General features: G+C 49.6%; 1 protein-coding gene across 1 annotated transcript; it reads left to right on the forward strand.

Annotated features, from left to right (window-relative positions):
• Positions 1–10,681: 10,681 nt before the first annotated feature.
• On the forward strand, positions 10,682–14,941 carry GOT1L1 (glutamic-oxaloacetic transaminase 1 like 1). Its single transcript, XM_045535909.1, has 9 exons — positions 10,682–10,894; positions 11,567–11,748; positions 12,050–12,161; positions 12,408–12,517; positions 12,726–12,818; positions 12,911–13,061; positions 13,646–13,811; positions 14,380–14,522; positions 14,742–14,941. Exons 1-9 carry the CDS (start codon positions 10,780–10,782, stop codon positions 14,915–14,917), a joined length of 1,248 nt encoding a protein of 415 aa, XP_045391865.1. The 5' UTR covers positions 10,682–10,779; the 3' UTR covers positions 14,918–14,941.
• The last annotated feature ends 433 nt before the right edge of the window (positions 14,942–15,374 follow it).

Raw genomic sequence — 15,374 nt, forward strand, 5'->3', positions numbered from 1 at the left:
GCAGCAGTGTGCTAAAGAGCACAGAATTCAGGGAGGGAAAGACAAGTAAAAAGGAAGGAAGGAAATGACCATTTATGGAGCACTTGCTGTATGCCAAGCACTGTAAGAGGTGCTCGACAAATGCTGTGATATGTAATAGTGACAACAAATAAAAAACAGAGCCTCATAGAGGTCAGATAGCTTGCTGGTGTTGATTCAAACCTGGTCTACCAGAGTCCAAAGTTCATTTTCTTTTCTCTAAAGCGCTGCTGATAATCAGTTATGTGACACTGAGCAAGTTACTTAGCCTCTCTGGCCTTTTGTTTGCCTGAGAATCAAATGGAGGTTATGTTATTGCTCTACGTAGTTCATGCGGACTGGTTTTGAAGACCCAAAGACATAGTGTGTGTGAAAGTGGTTTGCAAACTGAAAGGGCTCCTTCAGTGCAAATGGTGGCATCAGAGTTGGGCTAGAATGAGTCCCCAGTCTCCTGGTGTTGATCCCTGTGTGGCCCTGCTTCTGCGGACAGCTTGGGTCTTGGATTCACATGTCTTTGGTCACTGTGGGCATGCCCTGCCTGGTCCCTCTTCTGCAGGTCTGTACCCACCTCAGACTAACCCCCTTGGTTTTCTGTCCCTGTCACTATACTCCTCTGCCTCTGCTCTGTTAATATTTCCATGCTCAGACTCTGGGCTGGCCTGTGCCTGATATTTTGGTCCTGGTTTGGATCACCCCACCATTGCTGATGCAGCATTTGCAATGAGATAAGTTTTGAGGATGGGTAGAATGTTTATAACAGAGAGCACTTCTAGGTGCCGGGAACTTATGGGCCATCACTGTAGGGGTTCATGGGAACAGAGCCCTAAGGAACCAGAAAGGGGAGGGAGGGCATATAAATTTGCTAGGGCTGCCATGACAAATTACCACAAACTGAATGGTTTAAAACAATAGAAATGTATCCTGTCATAGTTCTATAGACTAGAAGTCCAAAAGGAAGGTGTTCAGGGTGGTGCTCTATCTGAAGGCTCTAGGAGAGGATTCTTTCCTTGCCTCTCCCAGCTCTCTGGTGGTTGCTGGCGATCCTTGGCACTGTTTGGCTTGTAGCTGTATCTCTCCAACTTCTCCCCCTGTCTGTGTCCAGATTTCGCTCTTCTTATAAGGACATCAGTCATCGGATAGGGCCCAACCTAATCCAGTATGACCTCATTTTAACTTGATTACATTTGTAAAGACCCCATTTCCAAATAAGGTCACATTCACAAGTTGTGGGGGTTAAGATTGCAACATATCTTTCAGAGAAACACAGTTCAACCCCTAACAGAGAGTACAATGGGGAGCGGGCACCATTACTCCTGGCCTTTCCCTCTTATTCCTGCTGCTTCAAACACACATTTTCAAGGCTCTGTTTCAACCTATCATGAGCCAGAAGAATGGTGGGGGTCTTTCCATTCCTGGGTTTCCATTTCTGGGCCTTCCTTCCCAGTTCCCTGAGTCTAGATTTGAGAGGCCATGAAAAAGTCAGACCTTGTATTTGTTGTCCCCTGGGAGTAGAAGTTGCTATCCACTCTCCATTCTTCCCATCTTCTTTTGGTAATAGGACCCTTAAATTTCAGCTGGACACATGACCTTCTGGCTGAAAACACTTTGCACCCTCGGTTGCAGTTAGGCGTGGCCATGCGACTAAGTGCCAGCCAACTCCAGCGTGCTGCTTCCAGGCCTGCCGTGAAAGGGAAAGGGGAAATCTTTCCCATCAACTTACACTCTTCCCATGAGCAGGAATGCAGGTGTGATGGTGAGAACTGAAGCAGCCACTTCAGGTCATGAGACAGCAACCATGTGTTGTAGATGGCAGAAGAACCAGATAGAAGAAGCCTGGATCTCTGATGGCCACCATTGCATCCCTGGACTGCTTAGGTTTGAGACCCTTAAATAAAGAGAAATAAATTTCTATCTTGTTTAAGCCACAGTTATAATGTTTTGGCCTTATTTATTTATTTACAATAGCTGACCCAAACAAATACATCAGCAAAGGGATGGTATAGAAGGCTATACCTTCTTTAGGGAGATGCACAGACATCTCCTGGGTTTTGTGATCAATGTAGTTTGGGTTAATCCAGACATAAAACTGCCATACTCTGGTACCTCTCAGGGTATCTCTGATGTATGGGAATGACATCTCTGCAGTCTGAGCTCTTGCTGCACCTGAGACCACCAAGTCCATCTCCTTGACATTGACTCTCATGGGGATAATTATCAGTGAGGTTCCCAAGGTTGCCAAAACAAATCACCACAATCTTGGTGGATTAAAACAACAGAAATTTATTCCCACACAGTTCTGGAGGCCAGAGGTCTGAAATCAAGGTGTCAACAGGGCTGGCTTCTTCCGGAGGCTCTGAAGGAGACTGTCTCTTGTCTCTTTCCTGGCTTCTGGGGGCTCTTGCAATCCTTGACGTTCCTGGGTTCATAGACGTATCACTCCAGTTTTTACTCTGCTTTCACATGGCTTCCCCTCCTCCACCATGTCCCTGTGTGTCTTTTCCTTTCTGTCTCTTGTAAAGACACCTGTCAGTGGATCTGGAGCTCACCGTAATCCAGGATGGTCTCCTCTCAAGATCCTTACCTTAATTACATCTGCAAAGACCTTCCTTGCAAATAAGGTCACATTATATATTTTTTTCTTTTTTATGAGACAGGGTCTCACTCTGTCTCTCTGGCTAGAGTGCAGTGGTGTCATCATAGCTCCCTGCAACCTCAAACTCCTGGGCTCACGCGATCCTCCTGCCTCAGCCTCCCAAGTAGCTGGGTCTACAGGTGTGCACCACTATACCTGGCTAATCTTTCTATTTTTGATAGAGATGGGGTGTCACTCTTGCTCAGGCTGGTCTTGAATTTCTGACCTCAAGGGATCCTCCTGCCTTGGCCTCCCAGAGTGCTGGGATTACAGGTGTGAGCCACTACACCCAGCCCCAAATACGGTCACATTCTGAGATTCCAGGTGGACATATCTTTTTTGGGGGATGGGAGGTGCCATTCAACCCCCTATAGTGAGAGACACTTGTGAGCCTTTTAAATGAGAGTTCTGTTCTCCTAAGTTTATCATCCACTCCAATCACTGCTCAGAGAAGGCATGGTCTCTCCAGAAGCTCTTGGACTCTGTGGTGGGCAGAATTCTGAGAGGACCTCCAGTGACTCATGTCCTTGCATAGTCTCTACCTGCTGAATGTGGGTGGGACCTGTAACTCGTGTCTAACCAGTAGAATATAGCCAAAGGGATGGGATGCTACTCCTGCGATTATTATATATGGCAGAAAGGCAGGGATTTTGAAGATGTTATTAAGGTTCCTAATCAGTTGACTTTAGGAGGTTAACAAACAGGGAGATTATCCTGAGTGGGCTGGCCTAATCGGCTGATCCCTTTAAAAGAGAATCTAGAAGTCAGAGACAGGAGTCAGAGGACACTCCTGCTGGCCTGGAGGAAGCTGGCCATCATGACTTGTACAGCTAAAAGGAAATGGATTCCGCCAACAACCATGGGACCTTTGGAGAGGACCTTGAGCCTCAGGTGAGACCACAGCCCTGGCCAACATCTTTTTTTTTTTTTTTTGAGACAGAGTCTCACTCTGTTGCCTGGGCTAGAGTGCCATGGCATCAGCCTAGCTCACAGCAACCTCAAACTCCTGGGCTCAAGTGATCCTACTCCCTCAGCCTCCTGAGTAGCTGGGACTACAGGCATGCGCCACCATGCCCGGCTAATTTTTTCTATATATATTTTTAGTTGGCCGGATAATTTCTTTCTATTTTTAGTAGAGACAGGGTCTCGCTCTTGCTCAGGCTGGTCTCGAACTCCTGACCTGGAGCAATCCTCCCGCCTCAGCCTCCCAGAGTGCTAGGATTACAGGCATGAGCCACTGCGCCTGGCCTGGCCAACATCTTGACTGTAGCCTGGTAAGACCCTGGGCAGAAGACCCAGCTGACTCACCCCTGAACTCCTGACCCATGGGAATGGTGAGATAATAAATGTGTGGTTGCTCTAAGTTGCTGAGTTTGTGGAAATTTGTGACACACAATAGAAAATGAATACATACTCGCTGCACAACTCTGCCCGGAGCTGCTCTTTCTCGCAGCCCATCTCTGGTAGTGCTTTTAAAGGTGTCCCATCAGAACCCAAAACACATGGGACAGGTGCTCAGGAAGTCCCCCCTTGCTGCAATCTACCCCTCTCTTCTAAAGGCCTTGTTTTAGCATTTTGTGTAGCTATAAAAGAATACCTGAGGCTGGGTTATTTATAAAGAAAAGAGGTTTATTTAGCTCACAGTTCGGCAGGCTGAGAAGTTCAAGGGCACGGACCTGGCTTCTGGTGAGGGCTCCTGTGCTGTGTTCCAACATGGCAGGGAACGTGCACGTGTGTGAAGACAGGAGAACCTGTGCTGACTTTGTAACAACCCTCTCTCTGCAGAACCGACCCATTCCCGCAAGAACTAATCCCATCTCCGGAGAGCGAGAACTCAGTCCCTACCCCAAGGACAGCACCAAGCCACACACGAGGCATCTGCCCCTAGGACCCAACACCTCCCACTAGGGCCCCTTCCCAACACCACCACGTTGGGGATCAAATTTAAACACAAGTTTTGGTGGGGACAAAAAAACCATACTCAAACCGCAGCAGGCCCATCCGGGACTCTTGCTTGGGCATCCCAGGGACAGGGTCTCTCACTCTCTGTCCTTTGTGTCTCAGGGAATGATCAGTCACCCCCAGATTCCTTGCCCCCCCCCCCACCTTCCAAGAACTTTAGGAGCTGGAGGTTCAGAACCCACTTGCCACAGTTTTCATTTCTGAGTCGCCAGGGAGCAGCCACACTTGATACCACAAAGGCACGGCCAACACAGTTCCCAAAATCTCTTGGGCAGGAAACGAGAAGCAATATTGCTTCTGTTGATCTTCCCAGAAGGGAGTGCGGTGGGTGCGTGACTTCGTCCTGGAGAAGAGAGAAGCGGGAGTGGGAGCGCTTTGCCGCAGCGAAGTGCCACCGTGTCGTCTCCGGCTTTTCTTCCCATTGCAGGATCACGTCCTCCTGTGGTCTCCGCGTGGGTGCAAGTCTGAATCTAACTGATGCTGGAACATTCTCCCAGAACAATGGCAGCGAGAGGGGCTGGAGGAATGAGGGAAACACAGGCCGCTGCTTTTTCAGCAGAGACATTCCTACCATTTTGGGGGGAGGGAGAAACATATGGGGCTGATGGCAAACTTCACACTCCAGCTCCCTAGACTCAAGGCCTAGCTGCCTGACGCCTCCCTCCCATTTTCCGAGGAAGCAAACAGTATTTCTGCCCCCTGAACCACCCTCATGCCGGTACCGCTGACAGGGGTGCAGGCTGTGTGACACTGCCCTGGGTAGTCTGGTATTGGAGCTTCCGGCCATGCACAAGGAAGCACTTTCTTTTTTTAAACTTTACCTTTGCTTTTCTTTAACAGTTCTCACAAGTTGTAATGCAAAAAATCTGTTTCTTTAAAAAAAAATGAGGAGGTATAAAAGTGGCACAAAATAATTGGATAACTATTGACACATAGATATTGTTTAAATTCAACAGATATTTTTCTAAACCGCCCGTGCCTGCCAACGTCTCTCCCCAGCCTTGGTCTGGTGCCTGGTATTTATATGGAGGACATCTGGCCATCCCACTCCCTGGTCACGGCCTTCACCTGGGCCTTCATCACTTTTTAACTGGATTAACTAGAATGTTCTCCACCTGGACTTCCTGCCTAATTCTGGCTCCCCTCTGCAAACCTGTAGAGAGATTTTTCTAAAGTATAAATCTGACCATGTCATTCCTTTTCTCAAAATTGTTAAATGGTGTCCTACTACTTTTGGGGTAAGATTCAGATCCCTTAACATAAAGGGCCTGGCATTTTATGAACAGAGCCTAACTTCCTAACCTGATTTCCCTCTCCCTGCTACACTTTTATTCCAATCATACTTAAATTCACTAAAGAATTTCTCATGATTTTTTTTTTGTCTCTTCCCTTCACATACCTGTATCCTCTGTTCTCCATCCAAACACAGATTGTACCTTCTGCTCATCCATCCATCCCAATTTTTATAGAGTGAACAGAGTCTAAATACAGCACAGGGTAAAACTGACCGGGCTTGCTGACAGCTTGGATGTAGGTTTTAAGAGAAAAAGAGAGAAATCGGGGATGAGCCCAAGATTTTTGGTTCTAGCACCCAGCAGGATGAACTTACCATTTAAAAAAATGGGAAAAAATGTGATATGAGCAGGTTTCGTGGGGGATATGAAATTATGAGTTAGTTTTTGGATACAGTGCTTTCAAAAGTCTGTAAATAGGCCAGGTGCAGTGGCTCACGCCTGTAATCCTAGCACTCTGGGAGGCTGAGGCAGGTGGATGGTTGGAGCTCAGGAGTTTGAGACCAGCCTGAGCAAGAGCTGGACCCCGTCTCTACTAAAAATAGAAAGAAATTATATGGACATCTAAAAATATATATAGAAAAAATTAGCCGGGCATGGTGGCACATGCCTGTAATCTCAGCTACTCGGGAGGCTAAGGCAGGAGGATCACTTGAGCCCAGGAGTTTGAGGTTGCTGTGAGCTAGGCTGACGCCACGGCACTCTAGCCCAGGCAACAGAGCAAGACTCTGTCTCAAAAAAAAAAAAAAGTCTATTAGTTATTAGTCATTTATTGGAATATCAAATAGGCATTGGATTTTTAAGTCTAAAGGTCAGGAGAAACGTTGGGGCTGAATATATAAATTTGAGAGAAGAGTATGTAAGCTCATGGAAGTAGGTAAGGTCACCTGCATGGTGACCACAGACGCAGAAGAGAAGAATTCAGAAAACTGAGCCCTGGGGCATTTCAACATTTAGAGGTCAGAAATGGAATCAGCAAAGCCAACTGAGAAGGAGCAGCAGTGAGGTGAAGAAGAACCAAAATGAAGCAGTGTCCTGGAGGCCACGGGAAGACAGTGTCTTAAGGAAGAAGTGGTCAGCTGTGTCACACGCTGTTGAAACAGCAAAGAAGAGGACTGAGAACACATCATTGGATTTGGCAGCACAAAGTCCTGTCATTTGTGATCTCAGTGAGACCAGCTCTGCAGATATGGTGGTGGTGACATGCTGCTCGGAGGGGGTCGGGCAGAATAAGAGGTGGCGTGGTGGAGGCAGAGTTCAAGAGGCTCTCTCAACAGCTGTTGCTCTGAAGAGGAGCAGAGAAGCGTGGGGTGGCTGGTCATTCTGCTGTTATCTTGGCTCATCTGGGGACTCTGTTTCTCAGAATCCTTGTTAGATCAGGTTAGAGTCGGACAAAAGGGGAATGTACCCCAGTAGTGTTGGTTACTTGAGGAGAAAGGGAAAGTGTGATATAATTGTAAAATTTTGTCTATTTTGGTTGCCTGGTCTGTGACTCTCTTTCTAAAGTTTGGGGAATGCTCCATTTCCTAAATCTTGGCGAGCGCTAGCCCCACCTCTTACAATTGAGGCTGAAAAGACCAGACCCCCCTTTCCTCCCACCCTGGATCTAGAGCATGGGCCACCCAGCAGGTGTGCGTGGTGGGCTCAGCCAATCAGACACAGACTTCCTGGTCTAAGCCTCGGAGCCTGTGAAGTTAAGAAATAAGGAGTAGCCCGGCGCGATTGCTCGCACCTGTAATCCCAGCACTTTAGGAGGCCGAGACAGGGGGATCACTTGAGGCCAGGAGTTCAAGACCAGCCTGGGCAACATAGTGAGACCCCATATCTACCAAAAAATAGAGAAATTATCCGGGTGTGGTGATGTGCACCTGTAGTCCCAGCTACTGGGGAGGCTGAGGCAGGAGGATCGCTTGAGCCCAGGAGAGTTTTCTCTGGAATACTCCAGGTTACCTAAAGTGCCCAGGGGTGGACAGAGGGAGCCGGGGTCAGGAGAGGAGGGATAAAGGAGGAGGGAGGTTGGCTTGTGCCGGAGGCTCTGCCTGAGACCTGGCCAGCCAATAATGGAGGTGACATGTGTGTGGCCCCACATTCCCATCTCTCAGCAGCCTAGAATACAAACGTACTTGTACTAACTAGAACAATCTGTCCTTTCCTACATAGCACAGGACCGCTGGCCTCTGAGTCTTCCACAGCTGTGTTTGGGCACTCCTAGGGGGTTCCTGTGTGACCTTGGAAATAATACCCTCACGTTCATCCAGTCTGATCCCGCTCAGTGGCATCGGCTTCTCAGGATGTCACTTGGCTTCAGCATTTCCCCACCATCGCAGGCACTGATCATCACCATGACAACCACATGGCATCAGTGTAGATGCCATGGGTACCTTCTCCTGAAGCCCCTAGAAGCACAACCTGCTACCTACCAGCAGGCAGCACATGTCTGTGACCCGCAGAGTCCCACCAGAGGCCCTTCAGTTCTTACCTGCCTCCCTTCCTGCCACCGCACGCAGACACAAGACCCCTTAACCAGAGCCTCTGCTGAAATGGACAGAGGAGGGTCTTTGGTGCCAGGCAGGCCTGGCCTTCCATCTCAGCAACCCCCTTGGTCCCTGTATGGCCTTAAGCAATTCATTTAAAATCTTTCCACCTCAGTGTATGCCTTTTTAATTGGAGATACAAACATTATAGAATTCTGTGAGATTTATGGAAATGGGCATGTCCCTCAGGCTTTTACAAAAAGATAGAAACTACAAAATTGAGGTCCAGGCCAGGCATGATGGCCACACCTGTAGTCTCAGCGCTTTGGGAGGCCAAGGTGGGAGGATTGCTTGAGGCCAGGAGTTTAAGACCAGTGTGAGCAACATAGCAAGACCCTGTCTTTACACAAAATAAGAAAAATTAGTCAGTCATGGTGGCATGTGCCTGTAGTCCCAGCTACTTGGGAGGCTGAGGAAGGAGGATTGCTTTAGCCCAGGAGTTAGAGGTTGCAGTGAGCTACAATCAAGCCACTGCACTCCAGCCTGGGCAACAGAGCAAGACCCTTTCTCTTAAAAAGAAAAAAAAAATGAGGTCCAAGTGCAAGTTTTGACTGTAGAATTTATCGTGTAGGAGACTTGGAAGGTTCCCCCTGAAATAAAACTGATGTTCAAACAACACTAGGTCTTTAAATTTTTTTCACAGAAAATTGCAAGCGAGGCGCACAAACCATTCCCAGGTTGTGGTAACCATACTCACAGAAGTTGGCTACTAAAACAAAATAGCCCCATAGCACCCTCAGCCAAGGAGGTCAGAGGAGAAAGGAATTCCTCCAGGGGTGGGGGAGAAAGGCACCCTTACTAGCTGATCCAGAGAGTTCGCTCCATTGCCAGGAACATGAATCAAAAAATGGCTGCCCCGTATGTCCCTGAACACACAGATGTGATGTGTGTTCTAAACTAGTGACAGTGTGTGTTGCTTCACTTCTCCACTTTCCAAATGGGGGCCTTCGTAGCAGCACTGTACACTGGGTGCATTCAGGAGTAGTTAAATTTGTTGTTAGTCCATAAGCCGCAGTGTCATGAGTAGCCACTTTCAGATAAAGAGAAATGCACCTCATTCAGAGATCAAAATTCTGAGCTGGGTGTTGGAGGTGACTTTGGGTTGTTCCCTTTGGGAATGAGGGAGTGATTTTTTTAGTTGCATCTGGAAAAATTGCATTACGTTAGGTGGGGCCATTCTTGGAATTACATGTATGGAAAAAAGAATATGGGGTTTTCCACTAAGTCTGCCTGGAAACCCTTTTCCTACTCCTTCTGGTAAGAATTCCTCTCCATCCCCAACTGTGATTCCTGAACCCCAAGTCACAGCATGTCTTAGTCCATCCCTGCTGCTATAACAAAACACCTTAGACTGGGTAACTTAGAGACAGCAGAGGCTGGGCGCAGTGGCTCATGCCTGTAATCCTAGCACTCTGGGAGGCCGAGGCCGGAGGATTGCTCATGGTCAGGAGTTCGAGACCAGCCTGAGCAAGAGTGAGACCCTGTCTCTACTGATAATAGAAAAAATTAGCCAGGCAACTAAAAAAAATACCAAAAATTAGCCGAGCATGGTGCTATGAGCCTGTAATCCCAGCTACTCGGGAGGCTGAGGCAGGAGGATCACCTGAGCCCAGGAGTTGGAGGTTGCTGTGAGCTAGGCTGACGCCACGGCACTCTGGCACTCTAGCCCAGGTGACAGAGTAAGCCTCTGTCTCAAAAAAGAAAGAAAGAGAGAGAGAAACTATTAACAAACATAGATATCTTGGCTCTACCTAACTGAGGGAAAGAGGACTGGCTTCCTGAGTTGCAAATTATGCTGCTTTTAATCATAGAACTCTTTGCTAAAATAACCATGGAAGAAAACAGTGCTTTCTTTCTATTCCTTTTTAAATCTAGGTCACTTTGCAAGATGAAAATTTATTCCTCGACCTGCGTTGCCCTGTGATCTGGGGATGTCACTTCTGCAGGGGAAGCCCCACCTGGCCGTGGCTTCCTGGCCCGCCCTGTCTTCCAAGCGGCTGGCTGGTTGTTTGGGACTGAGCCACTTGGGGCTAGAGAAACGGGGAAGTGCCTGGGAATTCCATGTCCTCCCCTGCCCCTGCCCCCTCCTCCTGCACACTCTCTCAGGGCATTGTCCTCAAGTACCATGGAATGTCCCCTTGAGGATGGCCACCACAAAGACTGGGATTTGTGAGGTTCTGTTGCTGTGGCAACCAGTTATCCAGTGTCTCTGCATTGGAGCTGCCAAGGTCCTGGGAAGAGGCAGGACTGTGTGGCCGAGGCTTGGAGGAGGACGTCCAGGCGGAAGCGGGGATGAACACAAGCTTGAGGACATCGTCTTAACTCTGCTTTCAGCTTAGTTATGCCCACGCTTTCAGTGTTCACGGATGTGCCCCTCGCCCACAAGCTGGAAGGCAGCTTGTTAAAGACGTACAAACAAGATGATTGCCCTAACAAGCTGTTCCTGGCCTATAGAGGTAGATGCCTTGCAGTTCTGGGGGATAAGACTGAAGATATGATGGTAACTGCCAGGGGACGACAGTGCCCCCTGCTGCGTGGGAACCTGGGCAGCCCAGGCCTCTGCGGGTGGAGAGATGTTTTCCTGTTAAAGAATTGCCCAGTGGGGAAAAGAGCAGAGTCGGTCCTAGGTCATTCCCTGCCCTCTGCCCTTTTCTGGGGGCTCTCAGAGATTTGGTAAGAGCTTTGTCCTCTGCTACAGGTCCATGCTTGGGGGCCTGCACGGCCACCCCACTTTCTTCAGCCTCTTCCCCTCTCTCTCCTTGTGTTTCTGAACCCAGAATAGTTCCCCAAACTGACTCTTCCGATATGCAACCAGCCTCATCGCTGTGAAAGTCACGGTTACCTTTACTTAGCTTCATCTTTCTATAAACTCCCATTTTGTCTATAATTTTTAACCTATAAAATGGCATAGGTTTCCATTATTTTTTTTAAAAAGACAAAAATTATATGCGTTCACTAATAGCACATTGTTTTTATAAAGGAAAAAAAAAAAAGGGAAGGAAAGTTGTCTTTTCATAGGCGACTTTCCTAAAGCCTCAAGGAACCCAGGACAGACTTGCTGTCTGTGGGCCCAGACGCGGGGCCCCGAGGCCTGGCGTCTGGAGCTTCTTCTGTGGCTTCCCTCACAGCGTGCATGACCAGAGAGGGCTGCCCCTGGGTTTCTGTCGTGGTGCGCAAGACCCAGCTGCAGATTTCACAGGATCCCTCCTTGAACTATGAGTACTTGCCCACGATGGGCATGAAATCATTCATCCAGGCGTCTTTGGAACTCCTCTTTGGAAAACACAGCCCAGCCATTATGGAGAACAGGGTGAGAGGAAGGGCCCCCCCTTTCACCCCAACACAGGGAGTGGAGGTCCAAGTCTGCACAACCTTAAGGGACCTCAGAGGGGCCCCTGGCATTGACAAAAGGGACACCTGAGGCAGAGAGAGTCCACAGCTGTAGCCCTTGAAGGGCAGAACCAGGACCAGAAGCCAAATCCAGTTCCATTTGCACCAGTAGCTCACCCGACTGATTTAAAATCTCTTTCAAGAAAAGAATGATCTGAACGAAAGGTGGTGTATTACCCTTACTCTTCTAAAGCGTCATTATTTCTGTCTTTTGCTGATAGGCAGGGGGTGTGCACACTGTTGGTGACAATGGCGCCTTCCAGCTTGGGGCTCGGTTTCTCAGAACTTGGCGCAGGGACGCTAATGTAGTCTACATCATCTCTTCTCAGCAAGGTGCGTGTCACACAAGACGAGGGCAGCAGAAGGTCCCCGGCCCCTGTTCCTAATTCCCACTCCACATGCCGTCCTCCCTGCTGTGCTTCATGCCCTGTCATGAGAGGAATGGCAGACAAGCCAAGCTCTGCTGTCCTTTTCCTGTTGTTGTCCCCGTGGCTCTCACCCCCACGCCAGTATCTCTGTCTCCGTCTCTCATCTGTCCTCTTCCCGTGTACCAGCTGCTGGGGGGCTTTGTTCCTGCAGAGCTGCATGGACTCGTCTTCCAGGACATGGGCTTCACGGTTTATGAGTGCTCCATCTGGGACCCCAAGAAGCTGTGCATGGACCCCAACATACTCTTCAGTGTGGTGGAGGTAGAGGGTCCCGCTCAGGTCGTCTCCCCAGACCTCGGTCTGATTTTCCTTTCCTCCCTGGCACCTCTCTGGCCATCCAAGGCCTTTCCTGTGTTTGGGTTTCCCTTTAGTAGGAACCAACATGGAGAAGCACGTCTCCCCCAAATCCCCTGGTGCCCCTACCACGTGGCAGGGGAGGTTTCCCTGATGAGACAGTCTCTACCTGCAGCAGATCCCACGCGGCTGTGTCCTTGTGATTGGGAACATTCTCGACTGCAAGTTGACGCTAAGTCAGTGGGCAAAGCTCATGTCTGCCCTGAAGGTGCGCCCAGCCTCCCGCCTGACTGCCTGCCTCTCCCGCCAGCTCTCTCCCCGACCGGCCTCAGACCTTTCTCGTTCTCCTTTCTCCCCCAGAGCAAGCAGGTATTCCCGTTTTTTGACATTCCCTGTCAAGGTTTACACAACGGCGACTTGGAAGAAGACGCTAGAATCTTACGCTACTTTGTGTCTGGAGGTTTTGAGTTCTTCTGCAGCCAGTCTCTGTCCAGGAGTTTTGGCATTTATGGTATGGTGTGGGCACACGGAGAAGGGGGGCGGTCCACGCCCGGGCACAGATGACGCTTTTGATGTCGCTTACCTTCTGGAGGGAGCTGAGGGCCCCAGCGAGAGCACAGCGGAGGAGGAGGAGCACTGAGCTAGGAGCTGGGTTCTGTAACCAAAAGTAGCCACCAAACCAACTCTGCTTAAATCGTGTCCCCCTCGGGCCTCTGTTTCCCCAAGTATAAAGTGAGAGGGAGCTGGGCATGGCAGCGTGCACCTGCAGTTGGGAGGCTGAGGTGGGAGGATCCCTTGAGGAGTTCAAGGCCAGCCTGGGTGACGTAGAACATAGTGAGACCCTGTCTCTAAAAACAAAGGGTGAGAGAGTAGGACTTAGTGACCTTCCCGGTTCCTTCCTCAAGACTTACTTATGGGTACGTTTTCTGGAAGAAGAGCCTCTGGCAGCTTCCTGGGGCTGCCCTGGCTGGGACGGATGAGGCCCCTAGTTCAACATCCTCTCCTGTAAGGTTGGAGGTAGCAGGCCAGGTGAAGCAGGCCCTGGTAATGGAGGAGGAGGAGGAGGAGGCTGAGGCCGTGTCCCCAATGCTGCAGATGAAGGAGTGAGCATCCTAGTGGTGGTGGCACTCAACAACCCGCACCTGCTGTGCGTCCTCTCCCAGCTGATGAGTTTCGCCCAGGCCCTGTGGCTAAACCCTCCCACCAGGGGTGCCCGCGTCATCACCTCCATCCTCTGCAACTGTGCTCTGCTGGAAGAATGGTGAGGGTGAAGGCTGGCGCAGGACGGGAGGGGCAGAGTCCCTGGACTCCCACCAACTTGCTGATTGGCAGGATTCAGCTGGGTGCTTCTCTACCCGCCCACATAGCCTCTGCTCCATTCGGTCATCGATTCATTCTTCCGCATTTACTGAGGACCTACTGTGTCCCAATGGCAGTGGCCATGCCAGGGGTTGCTCTACCTTGGGGGAAAGAGTGATGGGACGTTGGTTTTGGACACAGGCCAGTGAGTGATTTGAACTCTTGCAGATTGCAGGAGGAGGCTAGAAAGCGCACGGGCTTGTTGCTCCGGTACAACCTGCCTGGGAGCCTGCTTGGCTCGCTTTACTCAATAGGGATCAAACCTCCCTCCCATTCACAAACCCTGGGATCACATCACCGAGCCCAGCGGCACCCATGGCTACCCTGGGCTCACCAGAGCCTGGGTTCCACTGGGTGCCAGCGGGCACTCTGCTGGGAGCCTCCAAGCTGACGAGGGTAGAACGGCAGTGAGGGAGGTGTGAGAGCAGGGGCACCTCGCACCCTCATTTCTCGCTGTCCTTCGTCGGTAGGAAGCAGAGTCTAAAGGAAGTTGTGGAGAACATCATGCTCACCAAGGAGAAGGTGAAAGAGAAGCTCCGGCTCCTGGGAACCCCAGGCTCCTGGGATCACATCACCGAGCACAGCGGCACCCATGGCTACCTTGGGCTCACCTGTAAGTGTCTGACCCTTGACCTGCACTTGAGAATGAAACTTCTCCGACTAGGGATCAGCCCTTAGCTTAGCTCCAGGTTTTGCTTATTTCCTCTGTTTTAAAGAAAAACCCTTCTGAACCCCTGAGGTGCCGACACTCCCTGTCCCTCACAAACCTGCCTGGGCTGGAGGGGAATCAGAGGAGGCCGTCCCAGGACCTGAGACCCTGTGATGATCACAGCCCAGCAGGTGGAATACCTGGTCAAGGAGAAGCACATCTACATCCCCAAGAATGGCCGGATTAACTTCACCTGTATCAATGCCAGCAACATAGATTATATCACCCAGGGCATCAGCGAAGCTGTCTTCTTCACAAGGGGTCAGGAGAACAGGCTTCCAAAAGAAGAAAACTCCTGATTGGAATAAAAGTTTTAGTCTTTGTGAAAATCCTGTTTTGATTATTCATTGCTACAATTCATTTCTTTACAAAACACTCTTTGCATTTATTATGAAGCAATGATCTGGCCTCAGTAAAGAGAAAGAGAAAAAAAAGCCCATAGAAGAAGGCAGTGTCTACCTTTATTGGCTGTGTCATGTTTATTGAGCATGTACTACGTTAAGGCCCTGAACTGGGCATGGAAGGGAGTTCAAAAACAGTACAATCCAGTCCTTTTCCCCCAGATGCTTACTGGCTCGCTGGGAGACAAGCCTTAAGTCACATCAAACAACTAAGTAACATTTCAAGGCCTAATGTGATACAATTCACAATGGATTATATAGTCAGAAAATGTTTCAGGAATTTAGACAAGAAATAGCTCAAAGTGGGCCAGAATAGCTTGGGAAAGGGAGGAGGAGGTAGGACTTGATTCGGATG

Source organism: Lemur catta, chromosome 22, assembly GCF_020740605.2.
Source record: "Lemur catta isolate mLemCat1 chromosome 22, mLemCat1.pri, whole genome shotgun sequence".
Lineage (NCBI taxonomy): Eukaryota > Metazoa > Chordata > Mammalia > Primates > Lemuridae > Lemur > Lemur catta.

Bases quoted from the DNA above. Each gene is read 5' to 3' on its own strand.
- GOT1L1 (XM_045535909.1), top strand. From the start codon at position 10,780: ATGCCCACGCTTTCAGTGTTCACGGATGTGCCCCTCGCCCACAAGCTG. The intron at 10,895-11,566 runs GTAGATGCCTTG...CTTCCCTCACAG, and splicing joins GCTGTTCCTGGCCTATAGAG to CGTGCATGACCAGAGAGGGC. The intron at 12,819-12,910 runs GTGCGCCCAGCC...TTTCTCCCCCAG, and splicing joins AGCTCATGTCTGCCCTGAAG to AGCAAGCAGGTATTCCCGTT.